General features: G+C 39.1%; 1 protein-coding gene across 1 annotated transcript in view; it reads left to right on the forward strand.

The window, feature by feature from the left end:
- The window catches only part of RASEF (RAS and EF-hand domain containing), a 40,610-nt gene extending 16,649 nt beyond the window's left edge, over window positions 1–23,961 (forward strand). The window contains exons 4-17 of the mRNA XM_085041921.1: window positions 878–973; window positions 2,480–2,557; window positions 3,122–3,237; window positions 4,460–4,528; window positions 5,434–5,518; window positions 6,767–6,858; window positions 16,064–16,298; window positions 17,279–17,416; window positions 17,515–17,662; window positions 18,964–19,045; window positions 20,505–20,619; window positions 21,459–21,578; window positions 22,576–22,652; window positions 23,718–23,961. Coding sequence (XP_084898047.1) covers window positions 878–973; window positions 2,480–2,557; window positions 3,122–3,237; window positions 4,460–4,528; window positions 5,434–5,518; window positions 6,767–6,858; window positions 16,064–16,298; window positions 17,279–17,416; window positions 17,515–17,662; window positions 18,964–19,045; window positions 20,505–20,619; window positions 21,459–21,578; window positions 22,576–22,652; window positions 23,718–23,826 — 1,560 coding nt within the window. The 3' untranslated portion in view covers window positions 23,827–23,961. The remainder of the gene's footprint in view (window positions 1–877; window positions 974–2,479; window positions 2,558–3,121; window positions 3,238–4,459; window positions 4,529–5,433; window positions 5,519–6,766; window positions 6,859–16,063; window positions 16,299–17,278; window positions 17,417–17,514; window positions 17,663–18,963; window positions 19,046–20,504; window positions 20,620–21,458; window positions 21,579–22,575; window positions 22,653–23,717) is intronic.
- The last annotated feature ends 2,463 nt before the right edge of the window (window positions 23,962–26,424 follow it).

Consider the following 26,424-nt stretch of genomic DNA (forward strand, 5'->3'; position numbering starts at 1 on the left):
AAATAATGGAAAACAGGGACAACCCAAAACCTGGAAAGCTAGCTGGTCTGAATAAGGAGTTGTGCTGCCAATGTGCTGACCCAGTGGTGGTGGCAGTACTGGTGCAGACTCTCTCTCTCTGGGGCCACGGTGCTGGCAGCAGTGCAGGTGCAGGGTCTCTCTCTCTCCGTGGTGCTGGCAGCAGTGCAGCTGCAGGGTCTGTCTCCTCCACAGCGATGGCAACAGCTGCAGGTCAGTAGCTCTGGGGGCTCCAGCTGCTGCAACTGCGGCTCTATCCCGTTGCCCAGCAGCTGTGCAGTGCTGACTCCAGTCCAGCACACACCCTGCCATCTCTGCAAAAGATGGCAAAAGATGGCACAAGATGGCACTGCTGCCTTTTCCATTCATGGTGTTTTTGCTGCTGTGATCACACCCTGCCATTGGTGATGTGAGTGATATTGAACAGACAGCAGTGAATCCACCCCCTTGTCTCTGTACTTGGGGCAATACCATTTGGAACTAGAGGTGCTGTTGTCTGCTATCCTTTTGCTGACATTGGCCTGTAACATTCCAACACTTGGAAGTGAAAAAATGGAAAAGGAAAACAGAAGTTAAAAGGCAAGTGACACTGAGAATGTTAAGTGCAGGAATCATGGATAAAAACACTGAATAGACCCACGTTTTTACTTCCATGCCACCATTTTATTTCTATGAGTGTTTTGTAAGCAGACTGGAACTACAGAATCAGAATCTGTGAAACTTAAGGAAGGGACAGGTTGACAGAATGGAAAGACACATTTGTCTAAGGGAAAAGTATGTGCTTTGCAAACTGATGAATGTATTTTTAATAAACATTTGAAACCTATCTCAACTTCTAATGAGATTGAAAATATTGCAGGAGAAGCAAAAAGCTGAAGAAGCACTGAATGAGCTGAAGCGCCAGTATGATACTGAGGTTGGGGATCTTCAGGTAACGATAAAAAAACTTAAAAAGGTAAGTGACTTGAAGTCTGGTGAGTTTTTAAAGTGTTTTAAGAGATTCTGACCTTATGAAATGCCTCCCTCAAGATGGATAATCGTAATTGTAGGTTTTAATTTAATGTGTATTAGTAAATGGCAACTGCAGATGACTTTTAAGTTGTGCTGTCATTCTCTGCTTCTGTATTAATGCTGTGTAATTTGTTGAAATACTTAGGAAAGGGAGCAACTACTGCCTGAATTATGTAGCCTAACAGTTTTCTAGGTCCATCAGGTTATTAACATTGCAGTTACCTAGTCTTGTATTTGGTCCATTAGAAATTCTCCAAGATATTGCCACTAAGTATTTGTAATTTATAGATGGAGATGCAATTGGCAACCAAGATATAGTAATTTACAGTAGTACAGTGCCTTTTAGAACCCACCTCCCATCTGATCTTTTAATTTGATACCTAGCAGTAAGGTAAACTGAAATCTCAGATATGAATGATGTTTTTGGATATTCTGTAATTTGGGTTTAATTTTCACATTAGTTTCTGCTGTAAGTTTTACCAGAATTGTAGCAAGCAACGTGGATATATTTTTTCTTTTTTGTATTCAATTGCATTTAAAAGAACATTTACAGAAATGGAAATTTCTTCCAAGAAACATGACAGTTTCTTGTACTGTCGCCTGTTGGCTGCTCTTAGAATTATGAGGCAGACATGGTTAAAGGGGTAAAAGGGTTTTACATTGGTCTTTAATAGGATCCTAGGTGCACAGCTCTTCAATGGTGGAACACACTGAGATGCACACCAGTGGGTGGGTAGAATGCATGTACAATTTTATGCACCTTGCAAATTAGCATATCTGTCTAAGATTCCCCAATAAGAAACTTAATAAATGAAGTAATGTTCCCCTATTCTAGAGAAACCCCCCAAAATGAGGCTGGAGCCCAGTTTACAAAATATTTTCCAGAGAAGTGGTTTCAACTAAGGTTAAAACCTGGAGTTTTGAGATAGTATAGGGCTCTTTGGCCTCCTACTGTGAATGTTTGGTTGTTCTGCCTTGCAATACCCTGAAGCTAAGCTAGAGTATCAGACTGCAAAAAATTACAGGCATGTAGGCTAAGGGTACAGAGAATGTATAAAGGGTACAGAAAATATGTAAAAGTGTATATAAAAAAGAAAGGCAAAAATCATGAGGCAGCAGTACAAGTACTACGTAGCTGAGGTAGTAATTTTTAAAATCTTTTTCTTAAGTTAGTGGGGATACACTCGTTTATGTCTTAATGGCTGTCTTCTGTGTCTATAGTTACGAATATTTTATACTTAAAGAGTGCAAAATGCTCATTTAATTTTTTATAAAGCCAGTGATTTTTGAAATAATGCTGTCTACTAGTACATTTAGGAAAACTCTTAAGTTTTAAAAACTTTAGTAACTCTAAAACCTTTTAAGCCTTATTTATTGTGATTTCCATAAGGTTTTTTTTTTTGATCAGAGCAATCAAATAGCATAATTGTGTGTTTTTTAATCCTTCAAGCTGGAGGAGCAATCCAAATATGTAAATCACAGGGAAGATGTAGTTGAACTGAAAAAAAGGATACATGATATGTTGCTGGTAAGAGATTATTATCATTGACATAATAATTTAGCCTCAGTTTTACTTGCTACAGTACAGATTGTTATAGCTGTGGGGATTTGTTTTTTCTGGTTTTGGTTTTTGGTTTGGTTTTTTTTTTTGTTTTTATTGTTTTTGCTTGTTTTTGTTTGTTTGGGTTTTTTTGTTTTGTTTTTGGCTTTGGGTTTTTTTTCATTCAGTATTGGTAAGCTACAAAGTAAACTATTAAAGTCTTTGGTAAGTGTATGAGGATCTTTTAAGATGAAAAAGTACCTGTTTAAATGTGCACACATTCTATGTAGGACATTTAGAAATGGCTTGAGATGATATAGTCCCCTTTTTGGGTAGTCGAATGGAAAAATAAAAATTGAGAAGCTCTTGCATGTTAATTTTCTGACTTCTTTGTTGATCTGGAGTTCTTTCATTTTCTTTTCCCCTCTGTGCCAAAATTTTATAGTGTTTCATTTTTATTTAACTTAGGTGTTTTTCATTCTACTATTATAATATATCAACTTTTTGTGGAGGTGACTATGAGCTAACATCTAATATCTTCCTTTCTTGAAGGAAAATCAAAGACTTAAGAAGGATCTTTTAGAAGCACAGACAAATATAGCTTTTCTACAGAGTGAATTAGATAGCTTGAAAAGCGAGTATGCAGATCAGTCTTTGAACACTGAGAGGTAAGTTACTTCTACATGATAATAATTTCACCAGGGAAAAAAATCTGTTTTCTGATCTAATTATTATGTATGCAGTTGGGAACTGTTATTTTCTAAATGAGCTTTAAAGGACAGGTACAGGTTTGACATCATGTCACGACTACTGTTCACTTTTGTTAGGTTTTTGGATATGGTGAAAACTCCCTTAATCTTGCAAGAATGTCCACTGCCTTTAGTGGGACTTCAGTAGGAATGAAACAACAGTACAGCATCAGGCAGTTTTTTTTTTCTTCATGGCTTGCACTAACATGAATATCTTTATGAGTATTAGGGAGAATAGTTTTGGAAGCCTTCCTTGTCAATCTCAACTTTTTTTTTTTGTAAAGTGAATGAAAGCTAGTTCTAGTTACTCATTTAAAGGAGCATAAAAGGCAGTTTTATTGTGTGGTTATCTTCAGATAATGCTGATGCCTTTTTGGCTAGTAAAAATATGAAGCCACATACAGCAGTAAGGGAAAAGGGAATATTACCTCAGTTATCAGTAGGATCCTAGGTGCACACACTCGTCAAAGGTGGAATTACACCGAGGAGCATGCACTCTGTACAACATATATACAACTTCTATGGATCTCACAAATTAGCATATCTACCTAAAATCCCCCAATAAGAAACTTAGTAAATGAAGTAATTGTCCCCCTGTTCTAATTACCCCTTCACCCAAATGAGACTACAGCCTAGTTCACAAAAATATTTTCCAGAGAGCAGGCTCTGTCCAAGTTTGGAGCCTCCAGTTCTGAGATAATGTGAATGTTTGGTCTTCCCACTTTGCAAAACCCCAAACTAAGCTACATATCAGACTACAAGAATTATAAACATGTGGGGCTAGGTACAAGGAGTGTGTATAAAGGGTACAAGGGAAGAGAAAGCATATAAAAATGTATAAAAAAGGTACAAAAGAAAAGACAAAAATCATCAGGCATCAATACAAATTCTGTTTCAAGGGAAAAGGAGGTAGTCCCTGTGGTTATTTTGTACATCTTTTATTTTTCATTCACAGTCTTTGTTGAGTTGTAATGGCAGAGATTAATGAAGTCACTAAGTGATCTTACTTTGCATAAAACTGCTCTCAGTGTATTCAGCATAAATGTAAACTCCACCTAAAGCAATGTTGTGAAAATACAGGAATGGCCTGTGAAGTATAAGTTCACGTAAGTTTGGTGTTCATTTTTGTTTTTTTTTCCAGAGACCTAGAAATTATCCGAGAGTATACTGAAGACAGAGATAATCTGGAAAGACAAATTGAAATACTTCAGTAAGTTTTTAGTAATTAATTTTTTTATTGTCAAACTTTGTCCCAACATATTTAGGATAAATGTTTTTGTATGCAAAAGAGTGGGTTGAAATTTGGGAAAAAGTATCAAGTGAAAATACTGAAATCGCCTCAATTATCATAAAAAGGGCTGTTCTCAACTGTCATAAATATTACTGTGGTATTTATTAAACTGTGGTACTGACCCACTGACACTTCAATTGGTTTATTTTCATTTCTTCTGAGCCCCACTAACTTTAATTTCTTTCTGATAAGCTGAATGTGATTTGAGTCTATCCAAGCTATCATAAAAATTATTGTCTGACTCCTTTTTTTACTGGCTTTGCTTCTCCAGTAACTCCCTGTCGTATTGTTGTCTGGAAAGTATTAAGAATGTGCAGTATGATACAACAGGTGCACAAATTTTTGCTTTCAAGGAAGGTCACGATGAATAGACTTTTTTATACCTTTAGTTCATTTCCATATCCTAAAGAAATTCTATCTTGCAAGCAGATGAATCACATTTATCTTTAGAATCGCCTCAGCAATATTTAAAGGGTAGTGATTATGTAAAGAAATGGCTGGACCAGTTGTTTTGTTGTGGGGGTTTTTTTGGTGACCATTTTACAGTATCTTTTTTTCCACTCAGCTGACCAGAGACCATGGTGCAGAAGTGAAAACAGGCTTCCTGCGCTGCCACTGAAGTTAAAAAAGTCACAGTGGTTTTTTTCAGATTATTTGTTTGAGTATCTGTCAGTGTGTTTCTAGTTTCACGTTACTCTTTAGTACTTACCTAAAGAAAAAGAAGGCTTATTTTAGAAGTATTTTAAAAATTTTTCTTTGTGAGAAGTTACATAGTTTTTCATGTTTTCTTTAGTCCTGCAAGTTAAACCGTGTTTCCTTGTTAGGTCAGCTAATAGAAAGTTACATGACAGCAATGATGGTTTAAGAAGTGCACTTGAAAACAGTTTCAGCAAGTACAACAGATCATTGGTATGTATTTATGGTTTTGCTATGTTGTCCTAGAAGGTGTAAGAATCAACACAGCAAATTTAAATTGGTACTTCAGTGGGTACTGAGAAAATTGAGTTTTATTCAGTGGACTCACCGTGGGAATACTCTTGTGTAGTTGAATTTTGTTAGATTTTGCTTATCTTTTATGAAACAATGGAAGTTTTGTTAGAGCATGAGTGCTTTCTGAAGTGCTTCGGAAAGTAATAACTTTTTAAATATGCTGGTATGTTTAATGAGGAGAATAAATCAACAGTTTCTCTTGAGCTAAAGAGAATGTGTTTGTATTGTGTATAGCGGAGTACCCTGCCATTAACAACACACTTTCTCAGAAAACTGCCCTTTTATAGTAGCATGGTCTTCACCTAACTTGAACTTTTGTCCAGGCAAGTCTCTGGGAAAATGAATAGCTGGGACTAGTGGTAGAGACCTTAGTCAGACCCTTTTGAGGTCTCAGAACTGCATGGGAGTCTCTTGTAACAAATGTCACCTGACATCCTCTAAAGCAGAGAAAGGAAAGCTTGAAAGTAACAAAAAACCTACTCTACCCTGTCATTTTGCTCTCCTGTGAAACCTGTTAAACTCTTAAAACAAATGAGTGGGCATCATGAGGAAAGCAGATAGCTTTTTTAGAAGGATGGGACCATAACAGTGGGTCCCCAAAGACAATACTGGACAGGAAGGGGGAAAATAGGGGTCAAGTCACTGCCTGTTTCCAGTATTCCATACCAATGAACATGAGTGGTTTTTGCTGATACAAGTTACCAGAGATTCACTACAGATGCAACAGCAGATACCCTTTCCTACTGTCATGCGTAGAAATGTAAATAAGCACGTAACAGAGAGGACACTTCCCTTTCCTTTTTAGTAGTCAGCATGCCATGTTCTAAATAGTACTTTCCAGAGTCTTCAGGTATAGTCAATGAGATCATCCTCATGGTGTTTGTATTGTCTTTAGTGGCTAAATGTATCTAGTAGGTTCAGTATAAAGGCAGCAGTGAAGACTAAATGCTATAGGTAATAGGCCTTTTGACCCTCAGTCATATATAAAGTATGATGTTTAACTAAATGTAAGTAGCTAGATATGTATATATTTATATAATGTATATAAATACATATTAAATACATGCAATTTGTAATTTTGAGGATGCACACTTTTTTCTGAGCAAATCTAGATACTTTCACTGTGTTCATCAAAGTTAATATACATTTGTTATATATCTCTTGCAGCGGTTAGCAAACACCTCACCAGGAAGTACCATTTCCAGAAGCAGTCCTAAATTTAATGGTGAACATTCTCCTTTAAACCCACGGTATGACAGGTAAGCAAGGCTGGCTTTTGTTAATTTGAAAATGACTTGTCTTAGAAGAGCAGATTACTGTTAAGTAAGAATAGTTTTGTCTGATTTAGAAGTAATGTGTGACCATTGTGATTCCAAGTATACTGAAGTCCATAGGAGTCTTTTCATTACTTCAGAAAGATCGGGAAAACCCTTTTCAGTGCAAGCCATAAACTTATGGAGAGTTCAGACAGCCTCTTGTTTGGTCTTGAACTGTTTTGATTCTAGTTTGATTCTCAGTCTCTTTGTCTTCAAGAAACCATAAAAGTCCTCTGAGGGCCTCTGTTAGCCTTACTCAGTACTTGAGAAATAAACCATTTCTGGTTTTATGTTCAGCTTGTGTGCCTTGTTTCCCATGCAGTAGTTTTTACAAACGTTGGTGTAATTCTTCAAAAGAATAAACAACCTCGACTCACACTAACATGCAAAAGTAGTGGATACGCTTGGATATTAATGGGGTAAGGATACAAAACCGGTCAGTTATCTAAATGGAAATATTAAATGGTCGGAGGTATTTATTTCTGTACTTACTGGATACAGGTCATTGATCAGAACTTCCTCAGATCATTGCTGAGACTCACTGAAGACACTGGGCGTTGGAGTCAATGCCAAGTGCTGTTAATCATGCTGTGCTTTCATACTTGGATTTTTAAACAGTCAGATCTGTTGGCAAAAATGTGTGTCCTTATTCAATTGATAGATTATCTTCTTTTTCTTTCAGTGGTACTCCAAACCTCCACCTCTGATGGAGGTCTTAGTAGTCTGTGTTTTAGATTTTGCCAGAGAGAAGATCATCTTGGATAGGCATTAAACTGGCTTCTGCTTCACACTTACAATGTTGCCATTCATTCAGTAGTGTCGCTCTTATTATGAGATTGTCACTCTCCATGTGAGAAGTGTTTGCTGATTTTGAAGTTTTGTTTGTCACAAGCTGTTTCCCTTTGAATGCACATAAACCCAATTCCCTGTTGTTGGACCCTCTGCACATTTTTAGAGGCACTGACTCTAAGCTGTATATTACATTGAGTAATTTTCTGAGGGAGTAACTAAAACCGCTCTGGAGACTTAGTGATGTCATTCTCTATGAATATTTATTAGGACCTGCCACATGGTGCAATCCTTGCATTTCCACAAAAGTGAGAAATACAAGCTACTTTAGAAGAAAGTTTACATGGTAGGAATAAAGCTTACTCTTAACAGGTGTGACTTGATAGTATCAAAAGAGAGAAAGAGATGTGAATGTCACAGAACCTGTACTTCGTCTCCTGTAATCAGATCAACATTAAAAGATATTGGTTTGCATACTAACATGTTTTAAATAATTTGTGCTAAAAGGTATGATTTTTCTTTTTTTATCTGTTAGATTCATCTTGGTCTAACTTGCTTTAAGCATATACAAAATTCCCAGCATTGGATCTGTGGTTCAGTGAAGTTGAAAATTGGCTACTAAAGAGCTTTATTTCGGGGAGTACCTGACAAGCTTAACTTAGTTAGAGCATGCACTCTTCCTCAGTATTTCAGTGATTTCGTATAGGCTAGTGTCCCGGGTTAATGATAAGACTCTCTCCTCCGAGAGCGAAGGGCCCCGACACCCCCTCCCCCACCCACAACAGAACCTCTCAGATGAAAGTGAAGAAAAAACTATTTATTTAACAAAACCATGCAGAGTGCCCTACAAGGCACAGGGGAAGGGGAAAAACAAGGTGAAAGGCAGTTATTCAACCTGATTAAAAAGTTCTTTTTTCAGACGCAGTCCCTCTCCTCCTCGCCCCCCACCCGGGGCCGGGTGGAGCTCCCCGGAGAGCTCTGCTGTCCTCTGGCCCTCCTGGGTCTCCGGGTGGCAAAGCAGATCGAAGAGAAGGGGTCCAAACGAGGAAAAAAGAAGAAGAATGGAAAAAAACGGGAACAAAGCTCACTCCGACCCCCGTCCAGCACGCAGTCTCTGCCGAGCGACGAATCCTCCCCCGGAGCGAGGCTTGGGGAAAATGTTTTCAAAAAAACCCGCGTTTCTCTCTGCGGCTGGGTGCAGTTAAAGAGACAGGACCACACATTTTACACATTTTTTTCTTTCTTGGGCATATAAGCCAACGATAGGGAATAAAGGATTATCATATCATCAATCCAAGACATTCCACCCCTTATTCCATAGCGTTGGCTTAAGGCCCACCTTAACATCTTCCAACTTCAAACACACACATATATATATACACATATATACATATATACATATATACATATATACACATAACTATGTACAAATAATGTCACGAACGGTGAACGGTGGTATGTTGCCATCCCAATCTTACATGTGGCCTTCACCCAAAATTAAATTTCCCTGAGGGACACATTGTGTTTTTCCATCTTCCTGCATTATCCACCAAGTACACCCTGGTCCCTGAGCAAAGACAACCCCACGGATGGGTTTGTCTTTATGTGAGGCAGAATCAATCCAGACAGTTTTCCCTAACAAGCCTCTGGCATGTACTGCTGGGACCTTATCTCCATCCACTGTATGTAGAAGCTCAGATTGGGCAGGACCTGCTCGGTTGATGGAGCCTCGGGTATTGACTAACCAGGTGGCCTCTGCTAAATGTCGCTCCCAATTCTTATAAGTTCCCCCACCCAATGCCTTTAGGGTGGTTTTTAACAATCCATTATACCGTTCCACTTTGCCAGCGGCTGGTGCATGATAGGGAATGTGGTACACCCACTCAATGCCATGGTCTCTAGCCCAGTTGTTTATGAGGCTATTTTTAAAATGAGTTCCGTTATCTGACTCAATTCTCTCAGGGGTACCATGCCTCCACAGGACTTGGTTCTCAAGGCCCAGGATGGTGTTACGAGCAGTGGCATGAGGCACAGGTTAGGTTTCCAGCCACCCAGTGGTGGCTTCTACCATTGTGAGCACATAGCGCTTGCCATGGCGGGTTTGAGGCAGTGTGATGTAATCAATCTGCCATGCCTCTCCATACTTATATTTTGACCACCTTCCACCATACCACAGGGGTTTCACCCGCTTGGCTTGCTTGATGGCAGCACATGTTTCACAGTCATGGATAACTTGAGAGATGCAGTCCATGGTTAGATCCACCCCTCGGTCTCGTGCCCACTTATAGGTGGCATCTCTGCCCTGATGGCCTGAGGCATCATGGGCCCATCGAGCTAAGAATAAATCTCCTTTATGCTGCCAATCCAAGTCTACCTGGGACACCTTTATCTTTGCAGCCTGATCTACCTGTTCGTTGTTTCGGTGTTCCTCATTAGCTCGACTCTTGGGGACATGGGCGTCTACATGGCGGACCTTCACAGGTAGTCTCTCTGCCCGACTAGCGATGTCTTTCCACTCTTCAGCTGCCCAAATTGGTTTTCCCCTACGCTGCCAACCAGCCTTCTTCCACTTTTCCAGCCAACCCCACAGAGCATTGGCTACCATCCATGAATCAGTATAAAGGTAGAGCTTTGGCCATTTCTCTCTTTCAGCAATGTCCAGGGCTAACTGAACGGCTTTGAGCTCAGCGAATTGGCTCGATCCCCCCTCTTCTTCCCTAGCTTCTGCAACCCGTTGTGTGGGGCTCCACACAGCTGCTTTCCATTTTCTTTTTGTCCCTACAAGACGACAGGAACCATCAGTGAAAAGAGCGTAGCGTGTTTCATCTGCTGGCAGTTGGTTGTATGGTGGGGCTTCCTCTGCACGGGTCACCTGGTCCAGCTCCTCTTCCTCAGTCAGACTAAAATTTTCACCTTCAGGCCAATTTGTAATTATTTCCAAAATCCCAGGGCGATTCAGATTTCCCATACGGGCACGCTGTGTGATAAGGGCAATCCATTTGCTCCATGTGCCATTGGTGGCATGATGAGTAGAGGGAACCTCTGCTTTTAACATCCACCCCAGCACCGGTAGTCGAGGTGCCAGGAGGAGTTGTGCTTCTGTGCCAATTACCTCTGAGGCAGCTTGGACTCCTTCATATGCTGCTAGGATTTCTTTCTCTGTTGGGGTGTAGTTGGCTTCAGACCCTCTGTAACTTCGGCTCCAAAATCCCAGTGGTCGACCTCGGGTCTCACCAGGCACCTTCTGCCAAAGGCTCCAGGACAGGCCATGGCTCCCAGCTGCAGAGTAAAGCACATTCTTTACTTCTGGCCCTGTCCTGACTGGGCCAAGGGCTACTGCATGAGCAATCCCCTGCTTGATCTGGGTGAAGGCTTGCTGCTGTTCAGGGCCCCAATGGAAATCGTTCTTCTTGCGGGTTATGAGGTAGAGAGGACTCACGATCTGGCTGTACTCAGGGATGTGCATTCTCCAAAAGCCTATGGCACCTAGGAAAGCTTGCGTCTCCTTCTTGTTGGTTGGGGGGACATTGTGATGATTTTATTGATAACCTCAGTAGGAATCTGACGCCGTCCATCTTGCCACTTCACTCCTAGGAACTGGATCTCTTTGGCAGGCCCTTTGACTTTGCTCTATTTTATAGCGAAACCGGCTTCCAGGAGAATCTGGATTACTTCCTTTCCTTTCTCAAATACTTCTTCTGCTGTGTCCCCCCACACAATGATGTCATCAATGTATTGCAAATGTTCTGGAGCCCCACCCCTTTCTAGTGCAGCCTGGATCAGTCCATGGCAGATGGTGGGACTGTGTTTCCACCCCTGGGGCAATCGGTTCCAGGTGTACTGCACGCCCCTCCAGGTGAAAGCAAACTGAGGTCTGCACTCTGCTGCCAGAGGAATGGAGAAAAATGCATTTGCAATGTCAATAGTAGCATACCACTTTGCTGCCTTTGACTCTAGCTCATACTGGAGCTCCAGCATGTCTGGCACAGCAGCACTCAGAGGTGGAGTCACCTCATTCAAGGCACGATAGTCCACAGTCAATCTCCATTCTCCTTCAGATTTTCGCACAGGCCAGATGGGGCTGTTAAAGGATGAATGGGTCCTGCTGACCACCCCTTGGCTCTCCAGCTCACGGATTAGTTTGTGAATGGGAATCACGGCATCACGAGTTGTCCGGTACTGACGGCGGTGCACAATCGAGGTTGCAATTGGTACTTGTTGCTCTTCCCCTTTCAGGAGTCCTACTGCAGATGGGTTCTCTGACAGTCCAGGCAAGGTGTTCAATTGTTTTATGCCCTCTGTCTCCACAGCAGCTATCCCAAATGCCCACTTGAGTCCCTTTGGGTCTTTGAAATATCCATTTCGGAGGAAGTCTATACCCAAAATACATGGAGCCTCTGGGCCAGTCACAATGGAATGTTCTTTCCACTCTCTTCCAGTCAGGCTCACCTCAGCTTTCACGAGGGTCAAGTCTTGTGATCCTCCTGTAACGCCGGAAATAGAAATAGGTTCTGTCCCCACATGTCTCGATGGGATTATCGTGCATTGTGCACCAGTGTCAACTAAAGCCTCGTATTCTTGTGGCTCTGATGTGCCAGGCCATCGAATCCACACTGTCCAAAAAATTCGGTTTTCCCTGGCCTCTACCTGGCTAGAGGCAGGGCCCCTCTAACCATGGTGGGTATTTGTGTTAGAGGTTCCTTCAACGGAATCAGACATATTGAGTAGAGCTACTTCCCTTCTGGTGGAGTTCCTTCTCTGAGTCTTGCCCTCCTTCAATTCACGCACTCGTCGTGCCAGGACAGCAGTGGGTTGTCCATCCCACCTGTTCATGTTTTCTCCACTGTCACACAGGAAATACCACAACTCATGTCAAGGGATATATCCAGTTCTCATAGCTGAGGAGCGTCTGCGTGGGGTAGCAGAACCTCTGGTCTGTACTGCTGAGATTTGGAGAAGGCTGTCTTTAATCTCTTTACTGAGTTTCTCATGATTCTTCTCTATCTTATTTTCTAGTTTCTGCAGATTTGTTTCCACAGCTGAGATTCTTGCATTCATTGGGCTATGCACAACATCTGCATACGCTCGGAGTTTCTTTGTCATATCACGCACAGTCTCATGCCCGTCATCTTGCTTCATAATGGCTAAAGCAGAAGCATACCCTGATGGCCCAAGCTTTAGGAGTTTCCGCCACATCACAGGTGTACATTCTATCCTATCTGGGTCTATAATCGGATCTGGGTTTGCTATGTCCTCTGGGAAGACAATTTCTACCACTGCCATTTCTCTCAAGCGTTGAATCCCTTGTTCTATGGTTCTCCACTGGGTTTGTTGCGAATAGAGATCGTCGGGATGTAGGTATCTGTCCCTCGCAGCTCTGATAGCTCGTCTCCAGAGGCTGCTGCAGTCAGGCCCATCTCGTATAGTTTGGTTGATATCTGGGTCACGTGACACAGTCCCTAAATGCCTTGCCTCAGTAGCATCTAGAAGTGTAACATCGCCTGCAGCATCCCAAAGACGGACTAACCAACTAATCACAGATTCATCATCTCGTTGGACATAATCTTTTCTTAGGCTGTGAAGGTCTCTCACATTCATGGATTCAACAATGACCTCTGACTCAGTTGCTGGCCTTGAGGGTCCCTCCCCACTGTCATCTGGGCGATCAGTCTTAAATTGGGCTTTCCTGCTCCTTGTAATAGGAGCAACTGCCATTGGCTTAGGCTCCCTTACTTCCTGTTCTATAATATCTGACAGTGTACGATAAGCATATGCCAGGGCCCAACATATTGCACTGCAGTTGTCTCTGCACTTCTCTTTCAGATACTTCCCCACCTCAGCTGGTCTCGGGATTTGTCCAGAGGGAAATTCCCAGTCTATTGGATCAGAGAATTTCTTTAAAGTTTTACCTATGTCCTCCCATACTCCACACCATTCAAATTTCCTCACATCTGGATTAGGTGCCTGCTCCTGCTCAGCCCCTCTGGACTTCTCAGCCCTCATTCTGGTAACACTGAACATCATATACACGGAAACTCCTAGGTAAAGCACCTGTACTACCAAGTTAATGGTCTCTTTAACATCCAGGGGAAACTGAATATTCTCAAAAGCTGATATACCAGATTTAAAGGGAAAGAGATGGGTGAGGAGCCAGGAAGCTTCACCCTCTACTTCTCTAACAGGTTGGGTAATATTACTAACAAAACTCCAAAACAGGTTACTAAAACTAGAGGAGGAAACAGAGCATGTACATCTTTAACTGTTTCCCATACCTTCTTACAGATCGTCAGTATCACACACATTACTATAACAAGCCGGAGTCGTGTCCCTGATTGGTGGAAATTATACATTAGGGACAGGATTGCCCCTACCTGTTGGTAGGGAAACAAACCTATGTGCCAAACAGACAGTATTACATCAAACAACCTCCCATCAAACAGCATAGTGACTACTGATGGCTGTAATTCAATAAAAAGCGATTAAAACCAGAATGCAATTATTAGGGTTTTTTCTTCACTTTCTCTAACCCCACAAAAGGTGTAGAACAAGTAATCGAGGCCCCACGTTGGGCGCCAAATATGTCCCGGGTTAATGATAAGACTCTCTCCTCCGAGAGCGAAGGGCCCCGACACCCCCTCCCCCACCCACAACAGAACCTCTCAGATGAAAGTGAAGAAAAACTATTTATTTAACAAAACCACGCAGAGTGCCCTACAAGGCACAGGGGAAGGGGAAAAACAAGGTGAAAGGCAGTTATTCAACCTGAATAAAAAGTCCTTTTCTCAGACGCAGTCCCTCTCCTCCTCGCCCCCCACCCGGGGCCGGGTGGAGCTCCCTGGAGAGCTCTGCTGTCCTCTGGCCCTCCTGGGGCTCCGGGTGGCAAAGCAGATCGAAGAGAAGGGGTCCAAACGAGGAAAAAAAGAAGAAGAATGGAAAAAACGGGAACAAAGCTCACTCCGACCCCCGTCCAGCACGCAGTCTCTGCCGAGCGACGAATCCTCCCCCGGAGCGAGGCTTGGGGAAAATGTTTTCAAAAAAAACCCGCGTTTCTCTCTGCGGCTGGGTGCAGTTAAAGAGACAGGACCACACATTTTTTTTCTTTCTTGGGCATATAAGCCAACGATAGGGGATAAAGGATTATCATATCATCAATCCAAGACAGCTAGTAGGTGGATGAATACAAAAAGCATGTATGCTTTGATATTCACATGCATTCATGTGATTATTCACTAGCCTGAAAGGGTGTAAATTAGATGGTTGTGAATGTTATTGAATGGGACAATGATGCCTCTGTCACGCCCCTTTTGCATGTTGCAGGGAGGAATTTGACTTGGTAACAACTTCATAATTTGGTGATTTTCCCCAGTGTACTCTCTCCTGTGTTGTGCCATCACACAGAGAGCCCCTCTGGGAACAGGCTGTTTTACAAGGATTGATGCTGACCTTGTCTGTTTTAGCAGCTCAGTCATCACGTCCATTCCCAACAGGGCTAAGTCAGCATTTCTCTCTTCTCTGCTGTGACTTCGAGACCTTCTCTACCTCATTTCAGTTAATGCCAGTCCCTGTCTTGCTGCAGGAGCATGAAAATGATTGTAGCCATTGTAAACTCTTTCGTAAGATTGGCTATTTTAAGATTCACTCAATTAATCTTTCTTTTCTGTATTTTTATTTACATAAATGAACCCTATTTTTTTACTGCAAGCCATACTGGCATTGCAGCATTCACTGAAGTATTTTTTTATGTCACAGCATCCAGAGTGAAAAACAAACCAAACTTTTGAAGAAAGATCGAGGGAAAAGAGAGGAATTCTGTGTAAAATTTTAGGTTTTGCGTAGCCTACCAAACTGTAAGAAAATTTTTCATTGACTTCTTCCACCATTGCTGATTTCCTGAACTTGGCTACTCCCCCTTCTATGTTTATAGCTGTTCCTTATTGGCACGAGTGCTTCTGTGAGCAAATGCATTCATCTAAATGAGATACAGTATCTTGAGGTCATTTTATGTCTTAGAATAGCCCCAAATCAGCCCATTGTATATTATTTTCTGCTTTCAATGTCTTCAGCTTACATTGCTCTTCCAAATGATTTCTAAATAGGCTTTTTTGAATTAACAGATAGTCGTAATTGCTGAGACTTGGAAAGTCATAATCGGCAATGTAGGTTAAATAATTAAATAATTTAATCTGGGAATCCCAAGACATTTGATTGAGAAAGAAATTCTTAAAAGGCAAGGTAGGGATTGATATATGTCTTAATATTAGCATTTCTAAGAACTGACTATTCCAGAAGGGCTCAGATTTTGTTGGGAAGAACAATTGTGGAATAATTTATTTTTTCCCCTCCAATATTTTTTTACTAGGTCGTCTCATTCATCTTGTGTTGATGAAGATTACGATTCTTTAGCCCTTTGTGATCCTATGCAAAGGATAAACTGTGAAGTTGACAGCCTACCTGAGAGCTGTTTTGACAGTGGTTTATCTACCCTGAGAGATTCAAATGAGTATGATTCAGAAGTGGAATACAGGCATCAAAGGATTTTTCAAAGGTCACAGTGTATGCAAGAAGGCTTTGGTGGTGATGCTTCTGATACAGATGTAAGTGCCAGATTTACTCCTTCTCTGACAAGGACCTTTGATTGGAGGGAAAATTAGCTTCCTGGTTTTAAAATAAGATGGTTATTTGTCCACAGGTCAGGTAAAACTAAATATTTGGCTCATAATGCAATTAAATGAAATTACTGAAAATTTTTTGAGAATGTGTAAACAGTTAGTTCTCTTTTGTTTTTGTATTTTTTGATATGTTTTTGAGGTTTTTGAGGTTTACGTGATTTTTGAAGGTTGTTAAACAATATGCAGAAATGAGGTCATTTTCTAATGATAAAAAAGCAGATAGCAATAAAATAGTTTCCATTCACTTCCTCTTACTATGCTGTGGCAGTGGAGAAAAGAAAGCATGTGTGAGAATACTGTTAGTGCACACCTTGACTTAACACTCAAAGTCTCAGAGAATTTAAAAATCGAAGGAGGTGTTACTGTGTCTGTTTTAATTGTTAGTAACATTGAAAGAGTTCATGATGACTATGTAGCAAGACCGGTATTAAGCACAGTTGAACTTTTTTTTAAGGCAAATCATTTGGCGTGCATTTAGTAGACATTGATCTCTGTGGGGACTTTGCTATGAGTAGTGTTGATTTACAGCTGTGCTGTACTTAGTTTGAGTAGTGATAGCATAGAGAATAATATCTTTGGGAAAATTCTTACAAAATTTGCAAAATAAACTTTGAAATAAAGTATTTTTTTTTTGTGACTATGTTTTAAGCTGAATTTTTCATATAGAGATTAATTTTCTCTATCAGAGTACTGAAAGAATGTATGCCAAAGAGTAAACATGTTAAAAGACAAAATGTAGATTATGGTAAACAGCTAAAATGAATAAGAGCAGGATAATCGCAGTATTTTGATTTGAATTGCACAGCTGCATTTAATTCAAATGGTTAAAAATTTTTAATCAGCCTTAACTGAGCCTTTTCAAAAAAGTATACTTTTCTCACTAGAGAACTAACTTGAACTTTCAGGTTCCAGAGATCAGGGATGAAGAAGAGTACAGTCCTGCTAACAGCACTGTAGTTTCAGACTGGAAGCCCTCACGACCAGTTAGTCGAAGCAGCTCAGTTGCTTCAACGAGGAAATACATATCTGCTCTCACCCCTCAGGTAACCAGTTCTTCAGGGGAAAAATGGAAAACAGTGATACAGAGCTTTTTTTTTTTTTTGTTAATTAGATGTTATAGAGGGATTCTTTTTATTTTCAGTTAGATGCAACTGAATGCACTCCAAAATACCTCAGTTCAGAGAAGGCTTACAAGATTGTTCTTGCTGGAGATGCGGCAGTGGGAAAATCCAGTTTCCTTATGAGACTTTGCAAGAATGAATTTCGAGGCAACACCAGTGCAACTCTGGGTATAGTTGATGTTCTTCCTAAAATATTGAAATGAATTTGTTACTTTGCAGTAAAGTGGGTGAAGAGCTTCCCTTTGTGATTGCTTGCTAGGCTTTCCTGGATGTACACACCCAGTTTCTTAGGCTGTGAGATCTGACTGAGTATTAAAGCTTAGTAATAACAGCTGTTTGTAGTGGACAATAGGGTACTGGTCTAATTTAGTTTTTCTTTACAGAGCCTCTTTCTGAACAACACAAAGAACCAGAAAAGGAATTTCAGTGAAAGGAACTTTTCAGTGTGTGTATGAACCTGTTGGAAAACACAGTTTTCCAGCAAAACTTGTGTTAGTTGAGCAGGCCTGAACAAAGCCTCAGCATAGGCAGGCCTCAGTAAAAATCCTAGTAAAGTGTCATGAGAAGCTAAAACCTGGGAACACAGCTGTGTGTTTCTAGGCTGTGAGAAAAATGTTATGAGAAAAGATAGGGAGTCAGAAGTGTTATGAGAAAAGAATAAGAGAGTCACCAGGAAAAACCCTGATTATGTGAGAACAGACTGCAAATACGTGTGTAACTATAATTAGAAACATCTGTAACTGTATATAAGTTTCTCATTTGGTGAAATAAAGTGAAGCTTGCTTTATATCTCATATTGAGACTGCTGCTTGTTTCCTCTCGCCTGATTGACATGAACCTTTTTGCATTTTTCATTGCTTTCTTATTTTTTCAACTCTTCCTTCTTTTATTAGTATTTCATACTACTCTTTGATGCCTTTCATACCATTTTTTGTCATGATTTCTTCGAAGTCTTACTGAAGCTTTGGTTTAACTACAGCTAGAAGGATTTCTGACTGATTTCTTGTGTATATTAGTATAGTTGTCAACTAACAAACTTGTCTTAAAGATGCCAAAGACTGTATTTTGCCTCCCAATCAAATCATAGTTATATATTTGTTTTATTACCTATGAGTCAGGATTTTTGGTCTAATTTATCTTTTTCCTCATTGGTATGTCAAATAATGTTTTTATAAAACATTTTCACTTCTTTGATAAAACTGTTCAGCAAAATAAAGCTGAGCAAGATCTTACTTGTTTTTCTGAATGCAATTTGTATCAATGCTTCTGGGAAAAGACAAATTAAATACATTCATGGGATTTTTTCAGTTCAGAAGTATGTGCATGACTGACTGAAACCTCATAACCTTTCATTGAAAGAAATGATTTTTGGAAAAATTCTTGTATATAGCCTGTACCTTTTATTTTTCTGTGGGTTTTTTTAAGGCTATTGATGGTTTTTGTTAGACTGTACACATGATTCTTTTCAGGTGTGGATTTTCAAATGAAAAGACTAATTGTTGATGGAGAACCTACAGTGCTACAACTGTGGGACACAGCTGGGCAGGAGAGGTTAGTGATCCTCTGCAACTTCCTCATCCAAATTCTTTTGTTTGTAAAAGTCATTTGTCTTTTTTCATCTAGGTGCAAAAAAATCTGTTAGTTATATGGTCCATACGTAAGTATCTATAAACAGATCCAATTTTTCACTGCTGAGACCCCAAGACAGGTGGAGTGTTTATTTTTTAGCTTTGGTGATGTTTGAGGTAATCTTTGTTCTGTATAGAGAGAAATAGTTGAGGTTTACCACAGGATTAATTAATTAAAGCCATGTGTCCCTCTTTAGTGATACAAAAAGATGGAGTAGATGCACATGGTTTCTTCTAATTTTAGTCTCTAGCTTTCTTTGTCCTTACACATCTGTATTTTTAAGCAGGCTGTTTCTTAGAGATCCCCTTCCCATCCTCCCCATCTCTTGCTCTTTCCTTGAAAATCCTGTCCTGATTTGCATTGTATTTAGTATATAGAAACTTCTTGCCCAAGATTTTAGAATTTTGCCAAAAGTTTCTTTGCAGATTGCTGAATGTATATCCAAGATTCTTCAAATTATGATGTACATTTTCCTCAAAATCCTATGACATCTTTTCTTGAGAGCCATTACTTTTTTACTGCCAGCTTTTAAGGTTTATTAAGAGGTTAATCCAGTGCTGTGGAAGTCAATTTAATGTGTTCATTGATCAAGATTTGTGTTGGGCTGTATGTGTTTACTTTTACCTGAGTGCGTGATTATGTGAAATAAGTAGGTAGGGTCCAGTCAGTCTCCTCCCACATAATACATTTGTGAAGAATATTTTAATATCCAATGTAAGTACCTAGCTACTGTACCTTGGTTAAGTGGAGTGTGTAAAGTTTGTGACAAAGATGACTGTAATTGATAATGAAGTCCTGAAATAATTTTACTGGTTACCTGTCTTTTTCAAAGGAAATAAAGTAAGCCAATCAATTTAGGAAGTTATGTGTAGGTGAATTGTGGAATCAAAGAACCATTTAAGGCTGGAAAACACCTCTAAGCTCATGAAGTCCAGCTGTTAACGCACTACTGCTGTGTTCATCACTAAATCATGTCCCCAAGTGCCACATCCACACATGCCTATTGAACACTTCCAGGAATGGAGATTCTGCCACTTCCCTGGACAGCTCATTCCAATGCCTGACCACCCTTTCAGAGAAGAAGTTTTTCCTGTTATCTAATCCAAACCTCCTCTGGTGCAATTTGAGACCAGATTGTCTGTAATAGGTACTCTGTAGATTGTTTTGATACACAAAATACTGATTGTGGTTTAGGACAGAATCCTATTGATTCTTAAGAAGCATTAGTAGACCTGCATCAGCAGTTTTCAAGAACTCATCATGTTATATGTAGAGAATTGTACTTGATAGTGAAATTAAATAATGCTGTGTTCTTAATGATGTTAAACTGAACTGTTTTTTGATAATGTGGCCTTATGCAAATCCTTTCTTTTCCTGAAAGATTTCGAAGTATTGCGAAATCATACTTCAGAAGAGCAGATGGTGTCTTACTACTATATGATGTAACATGTGAGAAAAGCTTTATTAATGTGAGAGAATGGGTGGATATGATTGAGGTAAGACCCTTAAGTATATACAATTTATAAGATATGTTTCACTGCATTGTTAGCTTTATTATTTATAAAATTTTATTATCTGTAAATTGTACTTATCCAGACTACTGGCTGTCATAGAAATAAAAGCTACATGGAAGTCCTAGATGTATCATCACATACTCAGAATTCAATCTGATACATCTTTTGGTGTTAAAGGATGTTATGCAGTCATACTCTTCCCATTCACATCCTTTTGAAATGAATATGCAGCATATTTCAGATAACCTTCTTGTGGATGGCTTGAGTATTCCTTGGGAGTCTTTGCATTTTAAACCAATATATTAGATTGTGTAAATTAGTGATAGGCCAAGTGAAATTTTCAATATTTCTTTCTACTCGTCTGTTTATTTGGATATGAATTTGCATTTAGTGCGAGGGATTTTTCACTTACGCTGAAGATGCTTAATAGGAGGAAAAGTAGCAAGCAAAATATTTAGTTCATCTTCTGTGAAGGCATTTTGTTTTAATCATGGTATAGGAGTTCGTTACTTTTCCCATAGTAATTTTACTATGCAGCATTAAGATGCAGTAACCAATTGCATTAGATTAATTTAACACATTAAATTCCTTGTTGGAAAACAGGGCTTATGGGAATGGAAACACATCTTTGCAGGCGTATAGTTAAGCTGACTTCTTACAGTTTGAGGGGTTTATGAAAAGTTCTAAGCACAACTTATGTAATTTGTCAATTTTTTCTACTCGCGTGCAAGACTTTGTGGGGAGGCAATTGGTATGGCATGATGATGTGAGTCATGTATTCTGAGTGTTCTAGCAATAAGGACATAAAATTCTCTTTACAGGATGCAACTCACGAGAATATTCCAATTATGATGGTGGGAAACAAGGCAGATCTCCGTCAGGCTGTTACAGAACAAGGGCAAAAATGTGTGCCTATAAACTATGGAGAAAAGCTGGCCATGGTAAGGTCCAAGTGTACCTCATTGGTGTAAAATGGTCTTAGGAATTTTAATCAGAAAACCACGTGAGAAACTAGTAAACAAAAGTAACTTTCTGGTCATCCTCAGTCATTTAGTACTGAAGATTCATGGATACTTTTCATTAAACTGTCCTGGTTTCATGAGGTTTTCTGGGTTAAATCACATCTCAGTGTCTGCTGAGCTGAACCTCATTATTGGCTATGAAAGACTTCTCAGTCTTTTTCGTAAAAAAGTGGGTGGACAGAAGACTGAACTTTTCTACTGCCAAATAGAAGTTGCCAGTTCAAATATGAAGCACACTATTGGCTAGTCAGTGTGTGTCCAGCTTTTGAATGGAGTGAGTGTTTTCATCTTCAAGATACTGTCTTGTATTCCTGCCACATGTGCAGAAATAAAAGTGGAATTCTCTGCTATGGATAGAAATATGGACAGGTGTTTTTGCATGTATTTATATGGGGGATAAGAGACTGACAAATCCTGTATTTTGTAGAATAATAGGGAGAGTCTTAATGGTCTTGAGTGTTTGAATGCTTGCACAATTGATTGATTAAACTGGGGCAGATGCCATGTCTTTTACTTATGGAATGATGTTTTTGGTTAACCTAGAATAACCAGCTGCTCTAGTCTAAGTAGCTAACAAATTAGATTAAGCAACCTGTCCTGGCAACTCCATTGCTATTTTGCAGCCTTGTGGACAAGAAGATTGAGTTCGGACTTTAAGCTTATAATTTTTTAAATTCAGTTTATTAATTTGGAATATACTGAATATAAACCAGATATAATTAAAAAGCAATTATTGTTTTATTTCACAGTACTAAAGTGAATATGTTGGACAATGAAAAGCACTAGAAGAAATCCTGTTCATTTAAATGTGTCATCATTCTTTGTGTTATTCAGGAAACAATTTGTAATTAAATACACATGTTCACATGGGAACCATCTCAGATCAGTTAGCTTAACATTTTATTTTTGCTCACAGACTTACAATGCACTATTCTGTGAAACAAGTGCTAAAGATGGATCCAATATTGTAGAAGCAGTTCTTCATCTTGCTCGGTAAGTAGCTCTCTTTCTATTTTCACATAAACACATCTGAGTATATTTTATAAAAAGGACATATGTAAATATCCATAAAAGAATACACATATAGTTTTAAAATTGTACCAACATTAAAAAAGCATTAAAAATAATACTCTGTAAATCATTATAGATAAATGCAGAGTGGGATTTATTCTCAGTTTAATGAAGTAACATTTTTGCTTGAAAATGTTACAAGGCTGTCTCAATAATTAATATTTAAACTAGGACCCAGTTATGGAGCACACAGTTTTAAAATTTGTTTGCTGGATCAATTTTAATTTTAATTGTGCATAGATTTACTGTCTTAACTATTTCATAATTTATTTTGAAGTGTAATAATTCTATATGTAATTATTTTTTAATTCTTTCACACATATTAATATGTATTCAGTTTTATTGCTGACCATTCTAATTACTCACATTTTCTTTGATGTCCCCATGTCTAAATTGTTTACCAGACAGAAATTCTGTTTAAATTCCTTTAGCACCCTGGTATTTCTGTCATAATGTGTGAGCCAAATATTACAATTCTACTAACCATTTTTGGTTAAAGTATAATTTTGAATGACTAGTGGTCTGCAATCCATAATCAGTCATATGTGCACAGCTTTTAAGTCTGCCTTTGTAAAAAACATCCAACAATGTGCATTTTTTCTGTGAAGGTAGATTCATACTTGAAACTGACGTTATTTAATTTTGTAATTTAAACTGTGAACATACTCTTTTTCTATGGTAAAATACTGAAGCCAATAAGTAAAAATTCTCAAAAGAAAAGGAAAGGAAAATCAGAACATTGGGGAGTTATTAAATATTAGAAAAAAATTGTGTTTTTATCACTATGGTTTGCATAGAGATGTCAATATTATTCCCAAATTGGAAATTTGTGAGACATGTTGATTCTGTGCTAAATTCCATAGTATTAGCCATGCAATAGAAGGTGTTGAGCTCTGTGACATAAAGTGGGAGAAACAAAAGGTTGAAAATGACTAGATATATGTTAATTGAGTGCATTTTTTGATTGGTTGTGTTTTTTTCTTACAGTGAAGTGCGAAAACGAAGTGATAATCAAGATGATACAAGATCAGTAACCAGCCTGGCTGGGACACCTGTCAAAAAGTCAGCACTCACAAAAAACTGTTGCAATGTTTAAATGACAAATAATGTTCTTCACCTAAATAACTTGTCAATATAAGAACCCCAAGCCTACAACCAAACCAATATATTTCAGTAATGTTTTCTTTTTGTTATGGATTTATAAATTTGTATATTTAGAAACTACAGATAATGTTTGAATTCCAGACTCTACTTTCTGTTCATTCATATTTGTGAAATTGCTTCGCCCCATAGATTCTGGTTTCACTTTTCTTAAGTAACATAATTAAATGAAATGAGCATAGAATCAATGCTACAGTGGTCGCTACATACAATAATGTAACATATATGCTACATACAATAATGTAACATATATTATCGTGTCTACCTGAATGTTTCTTTATGGCATCAGTATTTCTTGCATACAGAACTCAATACTATCCAGTATCGCTCACAGGCAAAGGAAAAATTACAGCTTCAATTAATTTAATCTCTTTTTGATCATGTCAGCTTATCTAGTTTTTGAGTGTAGCATTGGGGACCAAAGCATGAGACGCCCTTGAGATGGTATGCAGGGATCTGTTTGTTATTCAGAGAACAAGCCTTTTTATCCCATCCTTTTCACTGGCTAGCCACTGATTGGCTATGCGGCTGTCAATCACGTGCTTTTCCATCCAATCACCATGCAGTGTCCACACATCACGCTGGCCAATCCCAGTCTCTTGCAGAAGGCATTTGGGCGGAGCTAACAGCCACGCCCCACATTTGCGTGCCTTAAGTATAAGCTGATGAAACATTTCTTAAGAAAACTCCAAACTGTTGAAAGATCGGTTGGGTCCAAGTAATCCCTGAGTTTAGGGGAACCAGAATAGTTGGGAGAAGACAGTGGCAAGTGCATGGCATTCTGTTGTAGTTTCTCATAAGTTGGCTAGTTAGAAGGTATTTAGTTTTGAGTGTTGGGGTTTTATTAAGAACTGAGAAGGAGACTTTACGTCTGATCCTGCACATCTCAGAGTTGAAAGAAACATTTGTCTGGACTAATTACAGTTCAAAATCCCAGAGAGAATGTGATATGTGGAATTGCTGAAGTGAGTTACTGATCCAATATCTGCATGTTTGTTTAGGCTAGATCATAATTGCTATTACAGAGTGATAAGAGTTGTAATTTTTCTCTTGTTTTTGAACTATCTTCCATTCAGTCAGTAACTGAATGGTTGTAATAGTACATAGGAGTCTGATTTAATGGATATTTTTAATGCGTTTTTTAAGTTTTAAATCTGCAGGTGAAAAAGAGCTGCTGCACATGCACAAGCATTTGTACAAACTGTTCATTAAAAGAGAAACCTGGAATGAACAGCAACCACTTACCTCAATAAGAGTTCTTCCACTTGATTTTACAAATGTTCTGAGGAACTGAGGGGTGGTAGCTTTAGGTGTCAGCACCTCTAAAAACTGAGTTATTATTGCTTAAAATAGTTTCCAAGAGTTCCATAGTACAGTAGAAAATTATGGGCATTTATACAGTTAGCAGTCATAATCCAGTTCTTCTTACCTTTTTCTGATTTTGATCAAAATAGTATAGGGCCTTTTCAGAGCCAGCAAACTGTTGTCTTCTCTGTTTCCATTAGTAAGACATTTCCAGGCTGTAGCCTAGTTCAGTAAATCAAACTTGGATAAAGTTCTATCAACTGATTGAAAACCCATATGACTTGCAGTTGTTGCTGCATTTTATCAGCAATATATGTGACCACTGTAAGTCCTGTACTGTGTTATCTCTTGTATAAATTGTGGAGTTCTGAGAAACAGGGTGGTTCATAATTTACAAAAAAAAACCCCAAAAACTTAAACTAGGAAAAGTAGTGTTTTTAGGCATCCTTCCAAACCTCTAATCAGAGCAGCTAATCATCAGGTAATTATCAGAAACTTTTTTAACAAGAGAGAGAAATCTAATGCCAGAATGAATGAGACATTTTATTTCACTGTGCAGTAGTTCAGCCCTAGAAGACAAGACATGTTTGGTGGGGGTTTCTTGAAGTACCAAAAGTATCTTCATACGCTACTTAATCTCAGCAGGAGACTTCAGGGTTGTAGCATCTTCCCACACAGCTGTACAGGAGGCCTCACTGTAGTTCTGAGGGTTATCCAGAGCAGGTGCACAGAATGAAGGACACTCAGGTGTACCAGGAATATCTCTAAACACATATTCATATGGTTTTCTGTTGACCCTCTACCATGTAAAAAAAAAAAATGCAGCTTCGATTAGTGTCTTCGAGGAGAAAAGCGACATTTAACTGACTGAATTGGTGAGGGTCTCTTCTGTGTTCTTTGTGTGCAAACACTTCCCTCTCTTCATATGAGTGAAATGGAAGTAGAATTATTTTGGGATGCATTTGCAGTTAATTCTTCTGCAGCAGTAGGTAGAAGAGAGGAAGATGATCCAGTGCTTGGTTTCTGAAATGTGAGACTCCAACATGTAGGTATTTACAGGAGAACAAGGTCATGATTATAAGTTGTTACTTACATTCCAAAACATTTATCCTTCAGTGGTGTTAACTTGGAGAGCCTAGACTGGAGATCAGTGTTCTATGCGTGTCCTGAGGTACTGTGTTTGACCAGCGCTGTGGTCTTGGTCTGCAGTAAATGAGGTTAAATGTTT

This window comes from Lichenostomus cassidix, chromosome Z (assembly GCF_008360975.1).
Source record: "Lichenostomus cassidix isolate B80296 chromosome Z, HeHo_3.0, whole genome shotgun sequence".
NCBI classification, from domain to species: domain Eukaryota; kingdom Metazoa; phylum Chordata; class Aves; order Passeriformes; family Meliphagidae; genus Lichenostomus; species Lichenostomus cassidix.